This window comes from Odocoileus virginianus, chromosome 2, assembly GCF_023699985.2.
Source record: "Odocoileus virginianus isolate 20LAN1187 ecotype Illinois chromosome 2, Ovbor_1.2, whole genome shotgun sequence".
NCBI classification, from domain to species: Eukaryota; Metazoa; Chordata; class Mammalia; order Artiodactyla; family Cervidae; genus Odocoileus; species Odocoileus virginianus.
This window is the reverse complement of record NC_069675.1, coordinates 98011889-98035315: the sequence shown is the minus strand read 5'-3', so window position 1 is coordinate 98035315 and position 23427 is coordinate 98011889. Positions and strand designations below refer to the sequence as shown.

The 23427-nt window shown below is 55.6% G+C and overlaps 1 protein-coding gene and 1 long non-coding RNA gene across 7 annotated transcripts in view; both read left to right on the top strand.

The window, feature by feature from the left end:
- The first annotated feature begins 53 nt into the window (after positions 1-53).
- The window catches only part of AK8 (adenylate kinase 8), a 133706-nt gene continuing 110332 nt past the window's right edge, over positions 54-23427 (top strand). Inside the window, exons 1-5 of one of the 6 annotated variants that reach the window (XM_020910983.2) lie at positions 54-237; positions 3151-3235; positions 9578-9627; positions 11867-11980; positions 21559-21627. In XM_020910983.2, the coding sequence (XP_020766642.1) occupies positions 154-237; positions 3151-3235; positions 9578-9627; positions 11867-11980; positions 21559-21627 (402 nt within the window). In that variant the 5' untranslated portion in view covers positions 54-153. Of the gene's footprint in view, positions 238-281; positions 536-3150; positions 3236-9577; positions 9628-11866; positions 11981-21558; positions 21628-23427 lie in introns of those variants that run through there. The other 5 variants (XM_070455009.1, XM_020910977.2, XM_020910982.2 and 2 more) reach the window with 5 other exon arrangements.
- On the top strand, positions 21636-22197 carry LOC139031055 (uncharacterized). The gene is made up of 2 exons (XR_011483477.1): positions 21636-21803; positions 22057-22197. It is a non-coding gene; the product is annotated as an uncharacterized lncRNA (long non-coding RNA).

Here is a 23427-nt window from a genome sequence, read left to right as displayed (position 1 = left end):
GCGTGGCGCCCCTGGAGACGGCGGTCTCCAGGGAGTGGCGCGTGCTGATGACGACGTGGCCCTAGCGACGGCGGTCCCCAGGGAGCGGCGGGTGCTGATGACGCCAGGCCTAGCGACAGCGGTCCCCACGGAGCGGCCGCGCTGCGAAGCAGCATGGACGCGACCACCGCCCCTCACCGCATCCCCCCGCAAATGCCCCAGTATGGGGAGGCGAACCACGTCTTCGAGTTGATGCAGGTGACCCGGGCAGCCCTGTCCTATCGCGACACCAGGCGGTGGCCGGGGACCCTCTTGGAGGCGGTCCGGCTGCGCGCTGGCGACCCTACATCTGGGAGGGGTCACGTCTGTTAGCCACGAGGCCGCCGTACTTGGGGTGTCCGACACGACTGTGTCATCGTGTCCCCAAGGGACCCCTCGACCGAAAGATGCTCCTTGACCCTACTCAGCTGGCCCTGGAGGGAGGAAAAGGGGGCAGGCCATCCCGGCCGTGACTGGACCCTTGCTCCGACCCAGTCAAGTCGATGACCTGGAAGAGGTCCCTTTCTTTTTCTTAGTTCCCCTGTCTGTGAAACGCGAGGTTGCAAGAGGTGGTTTCCAAGGGACTCATCGGATGCTGACCATTCCCAGGCTGGCTGCGGTGTTGTGTCTGAGCTGGGGAGTGTCGGAGTTGAAGGTGGCCTCTCCATCCTCTGAGAGGCCCGCCTCCTGGGACAGCAGCCCTGTGTTGTGGACAGCAGCTTTTCCCACCCGGCCCTTTCTCCTCACAGCCAAGCGTTCAGGGAAGCTTCCAAGCCCTCACCCTGAGTTCCCAACCTGACTGATCCACTGCCTGTGTGACCTGAGGCAAAGCCACGCCCCAGCCTGTTCTCCGGGTTTCCCTTCTGCATCTTGGGGTGGTGGTTTAGTCGCTAAGTTGTATCCGACTCTTGCGACCCCATGGACTGTAGCCTGCCAGGCTCCTCTCTCCATGGTATTTTCCAGGCAAGAATACTGGAGTGGGTTGCCATTTCCTTCTCCAAGTTATCTTCCCGACCCAGGCAGCCTGGGGAAGTGAAGGCTTTGGGAGCTGGACTGGAGGATCTCTCAGCCACTCAGGTTCTGAGGGCCAGAGGGAAGCCGGAGCATTTGTCTGCTCCTCCGGGTAGACCCCCATCCCCAGAGGCACCTCCTCAGTGATGCCTGTGGCTCTTTGAGTGTCTGACAGCTCCGAGAGCAGAGCTCAGAGTAAGAAACCCACGTCTCTATCTCTCCTGCAGACATACGCTTCCTTTGGAAAGTGTTCACGCACGAGAGATTTCTAAAACTGAGTGGCTGATCTAAGTGGAGGAGATGGCTAGCTGAGTCCTAAGTCCGTAGTGGTGGCGAGCAGGACACGGGCAAGTCCTGGGGGCACCTTGGTCTGCTCTTAGGGAATCTGGTGTCTCTCATAGCAATTGTTGGAAGGAGTAGCCTGAGGAAGCTTTTAGTCCATTATTTCCAGTCCTTAGTCATTTCTGTGCTCCCTACATGGTTTTTCACCATTTTCATTTTTTAGCATTTTTATTTTAAAATGATTTTGGACCCACCGGAAGTTACACAAGTAGCACAGAATTCTAGTGTGTCCTTCCGCCAGCTTCCCCCAGTAGTAACATCTAACGTAAGGGTAGTGCGTTGTCAAAACCAGGAAACTGACACAGATACAATACTATTAACTAGACTACAGACCTTATTTGAATTTCATCCATTTTTACCAGCACTCATTTTTTTTTTTTTTTTTTCTCGTATGAGTCTGTGAAATTTTGGGCTTCCCAGGTGGCTTAGTGGTAGAGAATCCACCTGTCAATGCAGGAGCCACAGGAGATGCAGGTTCAGTCCATGGGTGGGGAAGATCCCCTGGAGAAGGAAATGGCAGCCCACTCCAGTATCCTTGCCTGGAAAATTACATGGACAAAGGAGCCCAGCAGTCTACAGTGCATGGAGTTGCAAAGACTCAGTTGCGACTGAGTTACTGAGCATGTGCACATGCACACACCACACACTGAAATTTTATCACAGGTATAGATTCATGAAACCAACAACATACTTCCATTTTAACTTCATCATTTCTTTAAATCAGTCCACTTTAAAAAAGTTAACTTATTTTACTTCATCCTAAGGTTTGATGTACTCATTTTTCTAATACACATCAGATACGCAACTGTTTAAAATTAAATTTTAGAATATTCATGTGTGAGCTATCTAGAATCATCTCACACGGTCTCACCCGCACAATAGCACCCTGGATGGTGTCCAGCTGTGTCTTAATAGGTGTGGAAGTTGAGGCCCAAACAGGGGAAGGGACTGGTAGGATGCCGAGTGGGGCTGGGCCTTCTCACCATCCAGTGCTGTTTCTACTGCACCATTCTCCACTTTCCCACAAAAGGCTGCAGCCCCTGCCTGCTTGTTCCCAGGGCAGAAGGCTGCTCCTTCGTGCACCGGCACTGCTCGCAGCCACCTGGTTCATTTCTGTGCCTTTTGTTCTAGAACCATGGAAGCTGCTTTACTTTAGAATTAAATGACCAGACAATCCCAGGACTCTTTAGATACCTGGCTAGTACATACCCTGTCCCACACTGGACAGATGCAGATAGCCGCAGTGGCCATGTCACCCAGCACACGTTCTGTGTGGGGCCCCTTCTGTGGTTGTGCTGGGCACCGAGATGTGGAGGAGGCAGGAAAGGGGATGCGTGGGGGCCACAGGAGCGTGCCACAGGATTGACCTAGTGAGCGTCATGGGGAAAAGTGCTTCATGCTGAGGGAACAACATCTGCAAGGGCTCTGAGGGGTGGATGGATGCCCTGCAGGAGAGGGATGGAGAGAAGGCGGGTCTGGCGGGGCCACAAAGGAGCTGAGAGGCAAGGGCCCCGGGACTGCTTGCTCTGAGTCAAGGGCGCTTCCCTCCAGCTCCGCCTCCCTCCAGGTGCACCCACCCCCAGCAAAACCCATGTGGCCATTCCCTCACACCTCTGCTCCCAGGGACCGAGGCAGACACGCACTAGGGTGGGAGGCAGGGGAGAGATCAGGCCTCATAACTGGTATCCATAGCGATGCCAGGTTGCTTGGCCACCAGAGCCTGGGACCTTGGGTGCCCATGCAGGCATCAACCCCCTGAATGTCTGCCTGTATCCACAGAACATGCTGGAACAGCTCCTGATCCACCAGCCCAAGGACCCCATCCCATTCATGATTGATCATTTGCAACGAGACAACGATTATGGTGAGCGCCAGAGTGGGCCTCTCCCTCTCCCACCCCGTTCCCAGCTGTCCCTCCCCTCTGCCTCCTGGGAACCACTCTGCCCTCCCTGTGCCTAAAAGGGAGGTCAGAGCAGGTGTGGAGACAGGTTTTGACCACTTGGGGAGATGGTTAATGGAAAAAAATGCCTTAATTTCTTCTGGAGCACAATTCATACAAATGCTCTTGCCAAGTGATTAAAATGAAAACCTCAGAATGGCCCACAGAGTCAATTATTAATGCTTTGGCACGCCCCAGCTTATGTCGCCTGTTGGGTTTAAGCTCTGTGATCACTCCACTTGTCAGGTGTAAGTGTGGCTTCTGGTCTACCCGGACAGGCCGCGCTCAGCTCTTCCTGATGGTCTTGTTATGGGCTATTGTTAATGAGTTCCAGAGCTCCCCCAAACCTCACCCAAAGGAATGCAGGCCAGCCAGACCCAAGGCGGGCGCCCTTTGGCAGGGAGGAGGGAGACGAGGCGCTCTGTCCTGCGGTCAGTTTGCCGAGCGAAGGAGCCTGGCCGTCCCGCGTGAGCTGTCAGGGAGGCCGGTGTCCCGGAGCTTTGATGTTTCTTTCACTGGAGCATTAGCTGCTTTGAAGGTGTTCCCGGCACAGCAGTGAAATGAGTGGTGCCTGAGATGCCCGTGGCGGGGTGCAGAGGCTTCAGATGAGAAAGGAAGCAAAGTAGTTTTTTAAAAAAAGGGTGAGAGAGAGGAGACTCGGAGCCCGCAGGTTGCCAGGCACGCCTGGCCTCTTCTGGGGGCCTGCCCGCTGGTCCCGGGCGGGCCCAGCCCATGGGAATGAGGGGCTGTTTCAGAGACCAGAGTGGGGCAGCGCGATGTGGCATGGAGCACCCCCACACTGTCCTTTCCTGAGCCTCCAGGGAGGCAGAATTGTGCATCTACGCTGGGTGTGAGCTGCCGAGGTGCCCCAGGTGGAGACTTGAGCCTGGATGGCAGGGCCAGGGGTTGTTCTGCTCTGCCTTTCGGGGACTCGTCTAAGGGCCTCGGTTACCTGGTTCTCTGGTTGGTGTGGGTGGGAGGGAGGCTCCCCTGCTCTGTGGGGGTGAGAAGCCCGCTTGCTTCCTGGTGGTCCTGCTGCAGGTCCCCGCTCACCGCCTCTGCCTCACCAAGTAGCCTCTGTTGTCTGGAGGAAGGTGTTCCTGCAGCCTTACCCCCTAACCCGCCCCCAGGCCGTTTGGAGCTGGCATTGTAAGCTCTGTTAACCAAGGGATGTGGGGGGCACTTCTGCCCGTGTTCCCCTCTCATGCCGCCCCCCACCTTTGCCCAATCAATAAAGCAGCACACAGTCAAAAGAAAGGAAAAGTTAAAGGCCAGATAAAGCCTGAGTTTCCTCCTCTGTAAAACGGGCATGTCTGGTCGCTGAGATGGAGGCGGCCGAGCCCCATCCTGGTCCCTGGTGGTGTCAGTGGAAGGGACGCCGAGGCCTGGAGGCTCCGGCTGGGCTCCAGGTGGTGCTGTGCAGGTGTCCACTTGTGCGAAGCCCAAGTACAACTAAAACCGTACTTGGGAAAAGAACGCTTTGAACTCTGATTTGGGTTGCGGCGGCACTTCCTACTTCCGGCTTGAAGAGTTCTGTTCAGGGGCGTGTGTGCCACGCTGTGTGTGCCCCTGCCGCCAACCTCACAGCTTCACCAGTCTCCCCGCTAGAATTTCAAGAGCCTGACCTCCAGGGTACCACTCGTCTTTACACTTTTATCTTGCTCCTCTCTGTGCAGTTATGACTTTCAGTGTTGAACTGACCACTTCGCCAGAATTTTGAAGTCCAGACTTCACCATTCTGTTTTAGCCGCAATGCAGGTGTCGTCAGCTGGGCGCTCATCTTAGGCGCTGGCTGTCCCGTGCCCTGGGCCGCCGCCTCTCCCCTCCCCACCCCCTCACACCCCCTCAGCATCCCTTTCCATTTATCCACAGGCTGCCCTCCACAAAGCCCTTCCTCCTTTCTCCACGTGATACCGCTCTGTCCCTCTCCAGCGGGGTGGAGAATTCAGACCCTCTTTGTTCAGCTCGAGCTGGGGGTGGGGGGCTCCTGACTGTCCTCCCCGACACCTGGAGTCTTAGGCTTTTGGCCCAGACACTGTCTCAGGGAGTTGAGTCATTGGATCCCGGGAACCACAGTTCAGAGGGGTCGACTTGTTCCTGCAGCCCTCCACCCCCACTCCCAGGCCTTGGGCCAGCAGCTTGGAGGGACGCGGGCACATCTTCGCCCTTTGGCTCAAGTCCCACCGCTTAAGTGAAGAGAGGGCATCTCTGGTGCCTGTCCCATGCCCAGGCCTCCACCTCACGGTGAAGCAAAGACACGGGAGGAGGGGAGGACGAGGAAGATGGGGGAGGACCACGCTTCCAGGATTTCTCTAGGAGAGGGGAAGCTGGAAAGAGTTTCACGCGCCCTCATGGTTCTAGAAGAGGACAGGGAGCGTGGAGAGGTTCCCTGGTGTCCAGCGAGCATTCTTGCGACCCTGGGCTTGTGGGTCAGTCGGTCTTGCCTTCTCCCAGCCATACAGCGGCCTCTGTCACCTGCAGCCAGGCATCCAACCCCCTGCCGGCTCGGCCTGCATGTTGGGTGGGTGGGGGTTCCCTGTGAGGTGTGGCGACGTGGCCAGTGGCCAGTGTAGAGGGGCAGAAGCCCCTGGACTCCTGGCATGGGGCGTGCACGTGAGGGGGCGGGGAGCCGCTGACACAGGGCTGGCAGCCCCTTTGCTGCGAGAGAAGCAGATTTAGTACAAAGTGAGCGTTTATAGTAGCCCTGGGCAATGTTAAAGCCGGCGATGGTGTATATAATGGTGTGCTTCGTTTTTTATCAAACGTTTGTCCAAGAAAGCTGTGTATTAGAGCTCCAATACCTAAGGGTTTTCTTGTGAATTTTAAATCATGCTCCTAGTTAAACCTCAAAAGGCTCTGTGGATGGAAAGGTTTTTTGATTTCCTTTGAAGTGGGTTGAAGAAGTTGATTACTCTTGGCAGTCAAGCAGCCTTTTATGACACTGTTTATAAATAATTACTCATGAGCAGGGCTGGAGTTTCAAGGTGTTAGATTTTAAGAAACTGAAATTAATCACATAAATGTGTGTGAGAAATTAGGTGGAGAGAAAGGCCGTGCGAATGTTCCCCTTTTAAAGTATTTTCAGAGATGTGTACCATTTGGGTGCCACTTACAGGAGCCCAGAAGGCGGGCCGGGGTTGGGGGGGGGGCTTCCCCAGCAGCCGTGGAACCTTGTAACTTTGTCAAAATGAGCATATGACTTGGGAGTCTGCTTGTTCCCAAAACGCTGTTGTCAAGGTGCAGTCCCCCTTCTCCTCGGTCCCTTGGACCCTGAGCCCTGTTGGGTCCGCCCTAAGTTCTAGGGTCCTATGGTGGAGGCCTGGGGTTGGAGCCCTGGAGAGGCAGCAGGGTGACTGGCACAAGGACCGGACCCACAGCCCACCCCCCCACACCCCCCGCCCAGCGCTGCCTTCCTCTGGCTTTGGCAAGCGGGCGTTCTCCCCATGGTCTGAGCAAGCTCTGTGCCCTAACACACCAGGCCCCACCACCCTTGACCCCCCTCCTTGCTGCCCTAACACTGCCCCTCCCCTCAACCTCCCCTGGCACCCTAGTTCCAATCTGCCCTGATCAGGTGTTCCCAAAGCCACCTCATTTCCAGACCCACCCACCTTCTGCGGCTTCTCTCCTCCAGTTGGGGCACCCGGGAAGGCCTTGCCCGGGTTCCAAGGCCAGAGAGAGGCCGGGCCATGCAGCCCTGTCCTGGCTCCCAGCCCTGCAGCTGAACGTGCTTCGCCTGCCCTGGGCCTGCGTCCTGAGCTTCACCGCCCCGTGGAGTCCAGACTCTGGACGCGCTCTGGGAGGCGCTCTCCTTGGCGGCCTGTAGGGCCCACGGGTGGCTGTGGCCGGGTGGCGGCGGGGCAGCCCCCATGGGCCCTGTGTGTGAACGGCACTCTGGGCTCAGGCTGCCAGGCCGGATGTCCAGGGCGGCAGGGCTGTCCCCCCACACCCTTCGGTGGCCGCCCTTGGGGCCTTGCTCCTGTGGGTGGCCCTGGGCCTGGCTCCTGCCCGGGAGGGATTCTCTGAGCCACGCTGGCCTGTGAATAAACCCGCCTCTACTCGACTCAGCCCCGTCTGCGTCCTGCGGCTCACACCCAAGGGTGCCAACTGGCAGAAGATGCCTGTGCCAGGAGGTAGGAATGGTGGTGACAGAGGCGGACAGTTACTCAGCGGCCACAGAGGGGACAGCTGAGGAGGAGGCCGTCGGAGGCCCCGCTGTGTGCGTGGCTCCCCGCGGTTCTAGCTGCTGGAGCGGAGGGCGAGACGGGCTCCCTGCGGCCAGGACACCCTCTCCACTGCTCAGCAGGGGGACGGGGCTTAGCGCGGCAGCAGCAGCCCTCAGTCAGGAGAATCCCGGGGGAGGGGCCCAGTGTGGCTGGGGGCTGCATGGAGGGGGTGAGGAGGACGCCCCTATTGGGGCGGTGACAGGTGACCAGGTAGGAAGACAGGAAGAGCGTCATCAGAACGAGGAAGTCCAAGATGAAGGGAGGGGCTTGCCCAGGACTCTGGGTGACCTGGATCCCCGGTGGGAGCGGCTCTTAGGGTGCCCAGGGCACATCCTGGCTCCTGTGGAGGTCAGGCCCCTCAACAGGGGTCCCCGGGGACTTAAGGGGACACAGGGCCCACCTTGGCCAGAAGAACCCTGGCAGCTGTGGAGGGCGGAAGGCCCACCAGCCCAGTGTGGCTTGGAGGGGAGGGGGTGTGCAGGGGTTTGCTGGGCTGGAGCATGGCCACGCGTCCCAGCAGTAGACACCCTCCTATCCTTCATCCCTGATTGCATCGCCCGCCCAGGAAAGGCTCTGGGCTTGCAAGGAGCAAGTTACCTACATTTCACACCGTGGGGCCAATGGACCAGGTTTAGAAAGGAGGGCCGCGACAGTGTTTGTTCTAAAGCCATCAGCTAGGGACACGCAGGAATCCAGCAGCAGTGGTGACGTGTGTGCGGCCTCGTTCATGTCCACGGAGAGACTGCTCCCTTGCGGAGACCCAGCAGAGGCCCCGCTCCCTCCCAGGTCTGGCGGAATCAATCACCTTGCCCACCTGGCAAGGGCCACCGTGCTCTTCCCAGCAGTACTCAGCCCCGTGCAAGTTTGGAGGAAGTGCTCAATGAGTGTTTGTGGAGTGAATTGGCGAATTACCTTGAACTTGTCCTCAACAATTTCCCTGAAAATGAGAAGGGGCTGTGGGGTGGGGCAGAAGTCTCTTCAAACCCAAGCAGCCTGGCTGGGTACCGCTGTGTTGATGATGAGTTCAGGAGCCACACGGACCCTCCAGTTCCTTCTCCGTGTCCACTCTCAAACTAGGAGGTCTCTGTATGGATGCGGCTCCTTCTCGGAGGCCTGGCAGGAATGGGCCCCATGGATTGCTGTGCACACCTGTTCACCTGTCCCTGGGGGTGGGAGGGGGCCCAGCCGACAGGCGGAGCCAGAGGCCGGCTTCCACCCTCCTTCCTCCGGGTGCTGAATGCCCCTCGCTCCCCACAGGGAGCTGGGGAGGAACCAGCTTGGAGTCACCTGTCCACACACCACATCCTGTTGCCCTTGTTTTAACCCAAGCACATACCTTCCAGCCCTCTTCTTTAGATGCTGCACTTTTTTTTTCTTCTTTTCCAATGGCCAGTACCTACTCACTAGTCCAGTACTGTCTTTAGGGCTTCTGTGGGGCCAGGAACCTTCCAGAGCCAGGAGTGCCACTCTGAAGCCAGAGGTATCCATTTGCATAGAAATATCCATGTTTGAAAACAAAGCCTTTCCTATCTGGGGTTTTATAAATCTGGCTCATACACTCCAGGCTTTTCCCCATTATTTCCTCTGTAACATGATGGTGAACACAACTTGCTAAATAAAAAGGCATAAATATTAAAAAAAAAAAACAACCACCTTTGAAGGTCGATTTACATAAAATACAGCTTTATTTGAAAGCGTGTCCCTGAGACAAAGTCCCTGTTTAAAATGCTTTATGGTGTTTGAAATCCCAATTGTTCTGGATATTTATTAGTTCGGCAAACAAGTTACCATGTCCACGTCCCCTTGGAGACAGAAGAATAAACCATCTCAGTGATCACTTACCTCTCTAAACACAGGATATGTTCTATGGTGGGAGCGTCTCAGAACAACTGGGTTACAAACGACCGCATCACTCCCAGAAAATGAAATCTGGGGAGGAGAGAAATAAATATACCCAGAGCTCTGCAGACACGGGAGGTGTTTTTTTTTTTGTTTGTTTGTTTGTCATACTGAACAGTGACATTCAAATCTCTTTATTCCACAGTGCCGAAGATTATAATATTAGGTCCACCTGCCTCGGGGAAAACAACCATAGTAAGTGTGTCATATTAACTGTGGTAATACAGTAATATCTCATTTATCCTGCAAAGCTGGACTGAGGCTGCCCCTCGGTGAATTTTCAACATGAGACTTTCTTCATCTCTTCTCTCTCCTGCTTCCTAACTTATTTTCTCATTACAAGAGGCAGCATGTGTTTGTAGTAGAAAACCTAGAAAATACAAAAACAGAAACAGCGTCCCCCAGTCACACAGTGAGGAGCATTCTTTGAACGTGAGCTATGCCTGCCAAGGTATCTTCATGGCCACGTGTCCACCACCTGGGCACGCCCATCCTTCCACCTTCAGGATACGTTTCCAGAAGGGGAAAGGCTGGGTCAAACAGCACACATGTTTCAAAGACTTTTGGTATAGAACCTTTGGGTTCACCAGTAAAATTTTAATCATGCAGTGTTTCAACCAGTCAGAAAAGCAGAGAAACAGTCCCAGAGAGACTCATGTACCCAATTCCCAGATTTTACAGGGACTTGTCATTTTGCCACATTTGCCATGATTTTCTCTCCATTTCAAAGACAGTGGAATTTTCAAGACAGAGCAGATACCTCATCCCACTTCACTTCTCCCTTTCTGCCTTCCCTCACTGGAGACAGCCTCTGTCCTGAAGCTGAAACTTCGTCCCCTGTATGGTTTTGATCTTTCACCTCCTTTGTTAAGTACCAAAAACGTCTTCAAATTATAATCATCTGAGATGGAACTCTTTCTGTTCTTTAAAAAAGCCTGGATAGTGAACATCAGGTACCATAAGTTAATGATAAACAACAAAGACCTGCTGTACAGTACAAGGAACTATATTCAGTGTCTTGTGATAACCTGAAATGGGAAAGGGGCTTCCCTGGTGGTTCAGGCAGTAAAGAATCTTGCAATGCTGGAGACCCGGGTTCACTGACTTAGTGGATGTGAGTTTGAGTAAACTCCCGGAGATAGTGCAGGACAGGGAAGCCTGGCATGCTGTAGTCCACGAGAGGTCACAAAGAGTCAGACATGACTTAGCAACTGAACAACAATAATGGGAAAGACTGAAAGAATCCTACGCATATCTGAGTCATTTCTCTGTACACCAGAAACGAACACATTATAAATCAACTCTATACTTCAATTAAAAACAAAACATCAGTAGACTCTGGAAGACTATGTCATCACTGTCAGCACTCCTCCTGGGCCCGCAGGCTGTCTCTCTGACCAGCTGGCACCCCGTTTTATTCTGAAAAGGAATCAAGATGGCTGGTCCGTACATAAAGCCTCCTGCATCTACCCTGCTTTTGGAGTTAGACTTGCCAGCTCATCTGTTTACCTGTCATCTGTCTATCTGTCCATCCATTCATCCATCTGTCTGTCTCTCTGTAGTTCTTCTACTTGGTCCCTCAGATCCAGGCTGTCAGCTTTGACTCTGAATCTTCCCTCCCAGTCTCCATTTCCCCGTGAGAAACCATGGACTCCCAGGCCTGGGACCCCGCAGCCACCGGCAGTAGCTGGTGTTTCAGCCACAATTCTTTCAGCAGATTCACAGTCCCCGCCCCTGTCCACTTGTGGAACACACAGAATCTAATTTTACAGGAAGATGATAATAGTAAAATCCTAGCAGGCTGTTTCCTGATTTCGTCATTGACACTTCTCAACAGAGAGGACCAGAGAGATTAAGGTTCACACCTGTCCCGGGGGACCCCCCGGGCCTTCTGAACCATCCTGATGCTGAAATAGTCATCAGTGTAATCTTGGCGTTAAGAACATTTGGCTGCATGGTTATTCTTTAAAATGTATTCTTCCCTGGCAGAGTATACAGAGTGGTCATCGGTGAAATAAACATTGACTTGGCATGGACATGTGTCTCCTAACCTTTAAGAAAAGATGAACTTGGAGTGCATGTTGTGACCCCTATTTAGGGCCTGTCCCCCTCTTTCCTGGTTTAAACTTTGAGTTAAGAACTCGTGGTCCAGAAAGCTTGAAAAGGCAGTCCCAGGGCAGTAAAGCATAGGTCTTCCAGGTCCACTTGGAGTCAATGGCTGGTTGAAGAAGAAATGGCAGGCAAGCAGCATCCTATGGCTGGGAGGGATTCTGTGGGTTTGTCTCCCCTGGTGGCCTCCTTCCAGCCAGAAGCGATGACACTTCCCTGTGGCCAGCCCTTCCTGGTAGAATATGGAAGGACCCGGGCATTGGAATGGCGTCCTCCTTAGTCATTCCTTTCACAAAAATGTTCTTTTCCCCCTTCCTTTCTTCAGGCTATGTGGCTTGCCAAACATCTGAGCACCAATCTTCTCAGCGTGGAGAGCTTGATAGCAAAGGAGTATTCCCCTCTGGCGGCAGACGCCAGGATGCATTATCAGAAGTTCAAGGTAGGATGACAGGTTCTGGGAAACAGGATGGGGTGAGAGGTCACTGCAAGGCACCCAGATCAGCTGCCGCACTCTTTCCACTTCCTGGTGGGTTGGGGTGACACGAGACCTAGGCAGGACGGGACCGAAGGAAGGGAAGAGGTCTTCAGTAGGGCACAGCTCCCGGGGGCTGCCGGGGGCGGGGCTCGTGGTGCGCCAGCCTCAGCGACAGTGAGCGTGGAGGGTGGCAGGCCTGCCCTGCTCTACTCAGGGGCCAGCCAGAGCTAGTGGGTATGGGCAGGGCTGGCGGGGCCTCCATCCGCAGGCGCTCTGCCTGCTGGCCAGCTCCAGGACCTGGCAGGCCCGAGCTGGTGGGGAACGTAAAGGGCAGTGGTCCAGCTCTCCCTGTATTGTAGCTCAGAGGCACTTCCTTCCACCCCTCAGGGAGGGCGCCCCGTGGCATCCCCAGAGGCTGGGGGTCTGTTTCTACAATCCCACCACCACTGTCCTTTAAAGACCTTTTTAAAAGGGAAACTTAGGGCTTAAGCATGTTGGTTCTCTTAAATACAAACAGAAATTTCCAAATATCTTTTCAAAAACTCCCCTTTGGAGCATAAGGGGATGCCTTAGTCCATGCTGGCCGCTGTCACAGACTGGGTGGCCCGGAAGCAGTCTCCCACATACTCCTGGAGGCTGGCAAGTCCAAGGTCATGGCGCCCGCAGACTCAGTGCCGGGAGACAGCCATCGTCTCACCATGGCCTCCCGTGGCCAGAGGACAGGGGAGTGCTGGGGCCTCTTGGTCTCATTCACGAGGCTGCATCTGCAGGGCCTAATTGTTCCCGAAGGCCCCACCTCCCAGCACCCTCGCCTTGATGGTTAGGCTTGTGGGGAACGCAGGTGCAGCAGGGCTGCGCCTTCAGGCATTGCTCACCCGCACCCGGGCTTTCTCTTGTTTGTGCGGGGAAACGGCTGAGAACAGTCGTGAGCCTGCTGTTTGCTGAGCATTAAGTGTGTGTAGGCCTCCCCTGCCCAGCGCTCGGCCCGCCAGTCGGGGTGACCACCCGGGGCCTCCCACCAGTCTCCACAGAGGCTGTGGCTGAGGGCTGGTTGCCTCCCGTCTTCACCTTCACTCATGGGCAGGCTCTTGACCAGATAGTGACCATGTGTGGTCACTGTTCCTCCAAGAACATGGAAGGAAGCTTCCAGGCCTCATGGGCAGCCTGTGAGTGATGGCCTGGGGGATGACTCTTGTGGCCAGCCCATGATTGTAAGTAGCAGAGACTCACCCGGGCTGCCCAGGGCAGGAAAGGGAATCTGAAGGTGGACGCAGTGACTCCTGGGCTCCGGATGGAGGGAACTCCGCCCACCTCCCTGTCTCTGAGGCCGGAACCTTGGCAGTACCTTGGCCTGCTCCGCCCTATGCAGTCGCTTGTCCCTTGTCCATTCTCGTTGCGGCTTTCCTTTCGTCTTCTGTGTCCCTTCATCTCTGTCGTCCTTGCTTGCTCATGACCGCCTGCCTCATCCCGCTTCCTGTGTCTTCAGCTCAGACCATCCCCAGAGGCAGCTCCAAGGCCAAGTTTCCAGAAAAGGGAGCTGCATGGGCCCGCTGGTCAGGTGGCCCTGCCAGCTCTGGTGAGGGGTGTACAAGTGGGTGTGTCGAGGCCCTGGAGCACGGGCGTGAGCAGGAGGGCCTGCCGGGATGAGGACGTTCCTGGAGATGATGAGTCACTTAGGCAAACCCCTAACCTCAAATTTGCTGATTTGCTGAAAGTAACAATTTAATGGAAGAGAAAGAAAACCTCACTCAGCAAGACCAGCCTCTCTACCTTCCCAGCTGGTGAACCAGCTCTAAAACCGCTTAAGCCAGAGCACTTGCTGTCCCCACGTCCCCGGCCAGGACTCTCAGGGAAGCAAGCGATGCCCCTGCCCAGCCCCCATGTCTTGCCGGAGTCAGAGTGTGTGGTTGGAGTTTGGGGGATGGCAGCTCTAGGGTTGGGAATACGGTTTTAGAAAGAAAGTGGTTATCTCATTTCCTGCAGAAGCTAAACTTTCCAGGGTGGGGGAGGCAGGCTGATTTCTAGGATAAAGATGCTTTTATTAGGTTTATAAAATTCAACAGCGAGGAGGGAGTTTAAGGAAATTCCTTCTGGGTTTCATTACTCTAATTATCAGACCACATCGAAGTGCTTTCAAGGGTGTCTTGTTGGGGTTCTTTGGTTCGGAAGCTCGGGTGGGGGGAAGATGAAAGGCCGGGGCATCAGGACTAATAAAGGAGGGGAAGGTTCTAAGGAGGCGAGGGGGCGCATGGCCTTGCTGCGGAGCCGCCTGCCTGCGAGGCCGCTCATTAAGCGTTGTCTTTAAAGCGCTGCTGATCCAGAGCCTTTATAGCTCTCTTTTGCAAGCAGCAATAATACCTTCAAATATGTAATTTTCTCCTGTTAATCTCTGCTCTGCCTCCTATATGGAATTCACTTGCACAGTTGGTGTTAACCAAGACATCTCCATCTTTGAAATTTCCAAGTGGTGGCCGAAACACTTACCAATCACCTCCTATGTGCCAAGCACCCTCCCGCCAAACCACGGGAGACCCAAAGATGAGTGCCTTCTCCTTGCTCCTGGGAGCTTCTAGCCCCTGGGGTGGGTGGGTAACGAGGGTGCCCAGCCCAGACCGAGGGACCAGGAAGCCCTCACGTCATTGGCTCTCTGGACTCACTCATTTCCTGAGGGTTCTCTGAGCACCTGGTAAGCCCTGAAAGTGGCTCTGCGCATACAGGCAGCAAGGTTTAGGGACTCTGTGGAGCCAACCCCAGAGTTGTGCTAAAAGCAACAATGTGGAAGAACCCAGCATCCTGCAGAAGACCGGCACGGGGCAGGGGCAGCTGAGGAGGTGGGGGCTCCAGGCAGCCAGGGATGGGAAAGAGCTCTGTGGTTGGGTGGTTTCTAGCTTTGTTACAAGAGGTTGTAAAGGTGCCCAGAAGCAGTGGGAAGCATGTAAGAACATCCATGGACCCGTCACCTGGCTTCAGGCAGCATCATCAGCTCATAGCAGTCCCAACCCATGGAGATGCCCCAGCCCCCTGCTTCCTGGTCATTTGAAAGCAAACCTGCATGGCACATCATTTCATCTGAGGGTGTGCTAGTCTATATCTGCTGAGAGGCTGAATATATTATACAATGGCTGGACCAGACATAAAAAGAGATCTCTGGCCCGCAACCTGCAGCAACCAGTCCAGGAAACCAACCTGCTGTCTTCAGTAAGCGGCTCTGGAAGCTGGCAGACTGAGAGTTACTAGCCTGGGAGGAAGCCAGCCTGTGCCTCTGGTTCAGTCCAGGAAGCCCAGCAACAACCCCGGTCACAGTTGGTCCCAAATGGCCAGGACTTGCTTCAAAGTGAACTGCCAGCTTCCCTAATCCTTGTCCCCACTTCCAGCTTGTGACCGGGGAAGGCCAAGTCCACTTGCCTCACTATGCGCACAGGACGCCCAGCTTGGGGCGCCGATAAAGCCGCCCCAGCCCTCGGCCTGCCAGACGATGGCGCTGGAGGCCGACCCCCTGCTGGAGCAGACTGCCCCTGGGTAGACTGGGCTTTCCTCCTTCAGGAGGTCTTTGTTTCCACGCCCCAGAAGATAAAGGCACTTTAAATTAAAAGCACACAGCCCTACATTGTCATGCTTAGAAAACTTACCCGTATTTCTCTAGTGCCCAGTCAGGGTTAAACTCCCCCGAGGAGGCGGGTGTCTTCTTGCCACTGGCCCACCCCCCAGCCCTGCCCCAGGGCACCCCTGGGAACAGCTCCCCAGACAGGTGTCCCTCATCTTCTCTCCACGAGCACCAAAGCTGCCTCGACGCTCTGCGGCGCCCCATTACTAAGTTCATTGACCTGCTTTATCAAGTCTCTCTTCCTCATCTGCCCCCTCTGGGTCCGTCTCTAAGCCTGCCACCTGAGTCAGCATCACAAACGCCACAGAAAGGCTCAGAGGGGGTGGTCCCCGGGGGAGGGTGGCGTCGGGTAGGGAGCCAGCATGAGGCCAACTGGAGCCCAGGGCATGAGGTTGAAGGCGACACCCGCCCAGGTGCCCACCCCACACCTGTATGACCCGAGCTCGAGCCCCGCCTTGGGCTTGTGTCCGGGCTTCCTGAGAGCCTCAGCCTGGTCCTGGCCCCTCTGGGAGTTTGGGAATCGAGGGAGAGTCAAGTCCTGCTGGGTTCTCATCACGCAGGATGTGATCGGAAGGTGAAGAGGTTCCACAGGGAAGGGACATTTCTTGGTAGCTGAAGCTGAATGTGATCGCTCTCGATTATTTTAGATTTTTACTGGGAAAAAAGAAAAGCTTTATTAATTAAAATCCCTGTAGGAAGCATGCATATTTGCAAATGTAAAACTGCCCCATCCAGAGGTCCTCAACCCGAGCAGCGGGTTACTCACCCGGCACCTGTTGGACCCCCTTAGTCTGGGTCTCTGGACGTGGGGCCGGGCATCTGGAGTCAAGCACCCTCCCTGGGGAATCCGCGTCTGGTCAGCTGGGAGCTCACCCCACACACCACCCGTCTTTTCTCATGGCAGTCATTACTTGTACAGCGCAGTGATCGCTAAATCGAGGTTTCCTTTGGGATGCAACTCTCGCATAAGCAGAACAGCCTGTGTTTGTTGTGTGACGAAATGACTCACACTCTGAAGGCCGGCCCAGCCAGCACGCGCCAGAGCTGGGTTCTTCCTAACTTCAGTTCTGTTTAGCTCCTGACTCCAGTCCCATTTACAAATTAAGAGCCTGATGGAGCCTGATGCACCCAAGTGCCCAGGTGTCATCACCATTTAATAACATCCAAATCATGGGACTTGTGCCCTCAGCCTGCCAATGTCCACACAGAGTGTGGTCCCCTGCAAAGGTTCCCAGGATCGCCCCTCAGTCCTGGCTCCCAGTCCTCTGGGATGGTCTCCGTCCACCACCCCGCCCCACCAGCCCACCTGCCACCTGGGTGCTCCCTGTCCTGGAGGCCGAGCTCCGACACGGCCTGCAGGAGCCTGTGTGCTTGGCCCTTCCCTGGCTGCCCCTCGAGGCGGTGGTGCGCAGCAGTCCTTTGGGAAGATTTGGGGTGGTGGAGGAAGTTACAGCCCAGGAGGGAGGCAGAGGAACCCGAGGACCAGTCTCCATGGCTCCTTTCAAGTTCACTGGCCTTTCCCACCCTCGGGTCTCCCTTCTGGCCCCCTCCCTCTGCAGGGCTGTCGGCTGCCCCATGCTGGGATCTGTGCGCTCCCTTCAAAGCCTGGTCCCCTGCTCTCCATCCCCCCATCTCCTGTCACTGTTTCAGAAGCTAGAACTAGGTGAGTCCTGCCTCAGAACTAAGAGAGTCTCTGCCACAGAAACCTATTCTGACAGCCCCGAGAAGTGGCAGAAACTTTGAAAGGAGAGTTGTCTTTAAAGGATTCTCTGATCAAGTCTTAAGTGAGTTCCAGTCCAAGTACAGGCCTTTCCTCCCCCAGCAGCAGCCCCTTCAGAGGCAAGGGGGTGCAGTCAGGCCGATCAGAGCCTCAGCTCTTCCCCTCCCCGCTCTGCTCCAGACGGAACTTCATACCGGCAGTCAGGACACCTGCAACTCCTGAGTAAGCGTCACCCAAGGGTGACCCGGGGATGTCAGGGGCCCCAAGGGCAGGGCCTGGTGATGACACCACACAGGCTCCTGTCATCACAGGGGAGGAAGCCGGGGCTGAGAAGTTCAGTGAGGTGCCCAGGGACAGCCAGGGCTTGAGCATCCACACCAGGGGCTGCCCCGTCGGGACAGGGGCGGCACCTACGAGGTTGCAAGCCAGTGGTTCTACCCCGGGCCTGGGCACTGGGAGGAGAAGAAAGGTCCAAACTGGAGCCACACAACTGATTCTGCCCTTTATGGCAAGGGACCTGGCCGGCTGGCTGTCGTGTTGCCCCTGCATGGGGAGACAAGGGCCGGGGGCCTGTACCTGTGCTGACCTCGAGGACCAGCAGGGGCTGCCCGGGGCTCCATCCAGTTTGTCCCTGATTCTCCCCAAAAGCCACACTTTGGGGGCTGGGGTGGGAGAGCGTGGCAGAGCTCAGGAAGGAGGGAGCCTGATTGCCGCAAAGACAGTTTGGCAGGGCTCCGAGCAGCGGCCCCCGGGAAGCCCCCGCCGCTGACGTGACACATCAAAGCTGGTACTGAGACAGCACCGAGGCAGGGAGCGGTGGGGGGCACCCGAGAGGGGCCTCTCTCAAAGTCGCCAGCTTGTCCCCTGCCGCGTGGACCGTGGGGGGCACCGCACTCCACCCGGACCTGTCGCCTTTCAACCCGTGTTCTTTGATGGGCTTGCACCGCCCCCCCCCATCCCCCGTGTCCCAGAACCTGTTTGAATGCCGCCTCCTGAATGGGTGATGGCAGGGAAGGGGGAAGAATCATGGGGCGGAAATCGCTGTTTCTGGGGTTGGCAGGGACACCCAGGGACCGGAAAGGATAGGAGCCATGCAGAGGGGAGGGGCAGTGCTCCTCCCCATTCCCCTCGCCAGTCCTGGGGGGGCAACATGGGCATCAGCAGGACAGGTCCCTCTCCAGCAACTTCTTCCACGTGCAGTGGGGCTCTTGGCTGCTGGAGTTTTTTTTAAGACTGGTTCTCCAGGTGTGGTCCCTGGACCAGCATCCTCAGCATCACCCGAAAACCTGCTCAAAATTCAGATTGCCAGCCTCATCCCAGACTTGTGGAGTCAGAACCCTGCGGCGGGGCCAGTGATCTGTGCATTAACAAGCTCTTGCAGGATGTGCATTCAGGTTGAGAACTACTGGCTTAAGCAGGAAGTTGACAGAGAGCAGATATAAGGACACAGAGGAGATACTGAAACGGGCTGGATGCTGGCTAGCCTCTGGCCTGCTCTTTTCTGTATGTGTCACTCGTTCATTCATTCTCTCTCTGCTGCTCCTGCTTTTGCTGTCCACTTTGTAGAAGCCATAGTGGCCCCATGACTTTCAAGGTCTGCTCTTCCTCTTCTAATTCGACACCCTGGGAAAGCCGTGCTGGGGCTGAGAAACCTGGCGTCTCTCTCCTCTTGTGCTGATTTTCTTCCCTTGTGTGCCCATTGTGCCTGCGGAGCGGCTGCTGCCGCTCCAGCTCTTACATCCTCTCAGCTTTGGATCCAGTGGAAGGCAAACTTCCTGCCCCTGATGATTTCACTCTTGTCCTGGGTGTATTAAGGGCACCCGAGGGTAACGATTGCTGCAGCACCGAGACCTTGCTGGGGCCACACACACAAACACCAGCAGCCGCGTGTCCCGCCTCACTTAATTCTCACGCAACGCTGAAGGGTTTCGTCTGCATCTCATTTACAGACTCGGAAAGCGAGGCTCAAAGCTTTGAAGGCACTGGCCAGGGTCCTCGGGGTGGTCAAGGCCCCAGTGGAGAGCGTCTGAGTCCCCAGCCAGTCCAGTGGTCCCCCAAGGTTCTCCCTGGGAACGTCCTTCTCCCGAAGCCAGAGAACCTCCTGGATCACTCCTCACGACCTTCCTCCCCCTCCTCCTCTGGCCCCTGACCCTCCCCTGTGGGCTGATTCCCGGGGTGTCCTTCACCACCACCTCCATCTGCCCAAGCCCAGCCTGCTCTCGTCAGGGACCCATTCAAACTGCTCGAGGAGACGGCAGGTCAGGGCGCTCCTGGAAAATCCAGGAGATCTCGAGCCCCTGAGAGGATTGTCCCCTCATCTCCCGGGTCCTCTCTGCACGTCCAGCACCCCATTTGCTGTCTCAGAATCGCTCTTGTGTACAAACTGACTGAACTGTTCACTGCGAGCAGATAAACATGGCAAACGTCAGTAGTTAGAGGAGCCGGGTGCAGTCTGTTTCTCCGATCCTTGCTCTTAGGCCCTAACAAGAGTGAGGTGTGGACGTGTTCTCCACATGCACAGACACTTACTAACGTCCACATCTGAGTCAGCAGCCCCGAGCATTCCCCTAGCCTGTCCCAGCGGCTCTGTCGTGTCGCGGCTCTGTGTCCCTTTAGGTGCCACTGCAGCACTGCAGGCAGACTCGGTGGCGTTCCCAAGGCAGGATCTGGTCGCTCTGAACACTGGGTCTAGAATGAGACACCAGACTTTTCTCCAGCATCACTAAAATGTTGCCAGGGCCCCCATTCACCCTAAGGACACTTGGGGAAATCAGGGCAAGGTGCTTGTCCCCACTGTCCGTCCCGGGTCCCCGGCTTGGCAAAAGGAGCAGAAGGTAAATCTCTGCCCCTCGCCCCACATCTGGGCGCCTCTGTGTGCACCCAGCGCACACCTGCTCGGCCCTGGTCCCAAGGACCCTGCCCTGCACCTGGCAGAAGTCCAGCCCCTCCCAGAGACCAGTCAGCTCTGAGGTAGCTTGGGAGGTGTGGTCCGGGGCTGGCCCAGTGTTTGGGCAGTTTGGGGAGAAGTACCAGCTTTTAGTGGCCAGGGATCAAGGGGACACCTGGGAGTGGGTTTCCCAGGGGCACCAGCTCTGGGCATTTGAGGTTGGTAGAGCAGACCTTGTGAAAATGGGATGTCAGTTCTGGTCCAAGAGAGGCTGCGGGAAGAGAGGAAGCAGAAGGAAGGCCGCTCTGAGCGTCACCCTGAGGAGCCCCCTGCCCACCTACACTGGTTCATCCTTCCCGAGCCTGGCCTGGTCGGGTTCAGGCCCCGCCTCTGCTCCTGCCTGGCTGTGTAGCCCTGGGGAGGTGACCTCACCTCTTGGAGGCCCAGCTTCCCCAACCGTAAATGGAGGATGAAGATGATACTGACTGCACGGAGCTGCAAACGTGGGCTGCCGCAGCCTGGCACCCAGCACACCCTCGGCAGAAGCCACCCACAAGTTCACTCCTTCCTGCTTGGATTAAGGAACATGACGTGTCGTTAGGTCATCAGTCAGCAGGGCTTCCTCTGCCCCCGACGCTGTGTTGGCGCAGGAGCGGAGGGGCGCTGGTCAGTTCTTCACAGCCAGCTCTCCGGGGAGAAAGCCCTCCTTTCTAGCGTTGGCCCACCTCTGTGGGACACACACTGCGGAACACAGGGGCCCGCTTCCCGGGACGTGGGGGTGGGAGAGACGGGCAGGACTGGCTCCCTCCTGCATGTCAGTTTCTGGGGCCAAAGAGAGGCAGACTTTGTCCTCTTCGTCCAGGAACTCTAAAGCTCCCCAGGGAGACAGATGTGTGCACAGGCCCCTGGAAGGCCCCATGGTTAGCACAGTAACAGAGTTTCCCGTGGAGGATCATGGCAGCCCCCAGCCCAGCCCAGGAAGGGTCAGGGAGGGCTGCCTGCAGGCAGTGGCACTTGGGGAGCCTGGAGTCACCCAGGTAGGGGTGGGGGAGAGCATCTGGGCAGGGGCGGGGTGCTGGAGAAGCAAGAGAGTGGAGGTGGATGCGCATGAGTGGGGTAGGGGGGCTATCAAGGAGTCTGGACTACTCTGGGGCCACAGGTTGGCCCTGGACTTCACGGAGGCCACAGGGCCCTGGTCAGGGATCTGGAGAAGCTTCATGGCCTCAGGGCCGGGTTCTCGGGCCTTAGCGGAGCCCACTGGCCTGCCAGCTCTGTCCCCTTGAGACCCACACAGGGGGGCAGGCCCTCATCCCGTGTCATCTTTCCTTTAGATGGTACCCAACATGCTGCTCATCAGACTGATGCAGGAGCGCCTGAAGGAGGAGGACTGCATCAGGCGGGTGAGAAGCCGTGCGTGGAGCCGGGCAGCAGGGGCTGGGGAGCTCCAGGGAGCGGGGCTCCAGGGAGGGAGGCTCTGTTTCCAGATGAAGGAGGGTGGGATGGTCGGGGCCACGTGTTTATGTCCTGGAGCAGAGATGACTTGCAGAGAAGGGTGCAGGTCTGAAGCCCAGCAAAGGTCAGATTGTGCTCATGGGTTTCACCTTGGATGGAGGAAAAACAAGGAGGCGCCTGGGGAGCTGTCAGGCCCCTGCAGGGATGATCTGGACCACCGCACCCGGTCGTAGACGTGTGGGGTTGGGGGAGCCCCTGGACCTGGAGGGGCAGAGGCAGAGCCGGGGGCGGAGGCAGAGCCGGGGGGCGGAGGCAGAGCTGGGGGCCCACACTCTCTCTCCGTCCACTGCTCTCTCACTAATGCCCTCTTCTGCCAGACCCCATGACGTCAGAGGACAGGGGTCCCCGTGAGGCCCTCGGTGGAGATTGGCCTCCTGGGGCGTGCGCAGGTGGGTGGGGGCAGGGGGGTTGTGACCTTGTGATTCATAACAAGAAATACATGTTTCATCTTCATCCAATTTATCGATTGTTGGAATTTTTTTTAGTATTCCATTTTAATTTTTTGCTGTGTGTGTGTGTGTGTGTGTGTGTTTTCAGTCTCTCTCTCTCTTTTTTAAGTGAATGACCTGTGATTACAATATACAGACTTAGATCTCCACAGTCTATTTCGAGTGGGTGTTTTACCATTTCGGGTAGAACATACAATATAGATCTCTTCCCTCTCTTAGTGTAGCTGTCGTATGTATTGCATCTATATGCACCAAGATCCCATCAGGCAGATGTTATCATTTTTGCTCTCAGTCATCAAACATGTTTTAAAAACTCAAGGAGAATCATTTGTTGTATTTATCCAGGTATTTACCATTTCTGTTCTCCATTCCTAATGTTCCAAGTGTCCCTTTCTGTCTGAAAAACTTCTTTGAGCAATTCTTCTAGACTAGATATGCCGGCAATGAAGTCTCTTGCTTTTCTTTCATCTGAGAACATCTTCATTCATTTTTTAAGTTTGTTTTGTACTTTTTGACTGGGCCCCGCAGCACGGGGAATTTCAGCTCCCTGCCCCCTGCAGTGGAAGCGCAGAGTCTTAACCACTGGGCCACCAGGGAGGCCCTGAGAATGTCTTCATTTTGCCTTCATTCCTGAAGGGTATTTTTTTCTGGATTCAGAATCCTAGATCGACAATGTTTTCTTTCATACGCTTTATAAATGTTCCATTTTAGCACTGTGGTTTCTGGTGAAAATCTAGAGTCACTAGAACTCTTATAAGTAATGCATCTTTTCTCTCTGGATGCTTTCAAGATTGTTTTCCTTAACTTTCAGAAGTTTAACTGTGATACGTCTGGTGTGGATTTTGGAGGACTATTCCTTGCAGGGTTTGCTGAATTCCTTCAGTTCATAAGTTTACGTTTTTCTCCAAGCTTGGGAAGTCTCCAGCCATGGCTTCTTCAAATAATTTCCCACACCGCTCTCTTTCTCCTGGCTCCTTCGGAGACCCCGGTGGCATGAAGGTCAGGTCAGGCTGTCGGTGTTCCCTCACTGAAGCTCTATTCCTTTCTTCCTCTCTGTTGATAAGATTTCATCATTTGTATTGAACCAGCTTCGGGCTCATTAAGTCTCTTCTCTCTCATCTGAATTCTACTGTTTAGCTCATCCACAGGGTTTTAAATTTTGATAATTGTATTTTTCAGTTCTGAAAACTCCAGTTGGCTCTTCTGTCTTCCTTCTGTTTCTCGGCTGAGACTTGCAAC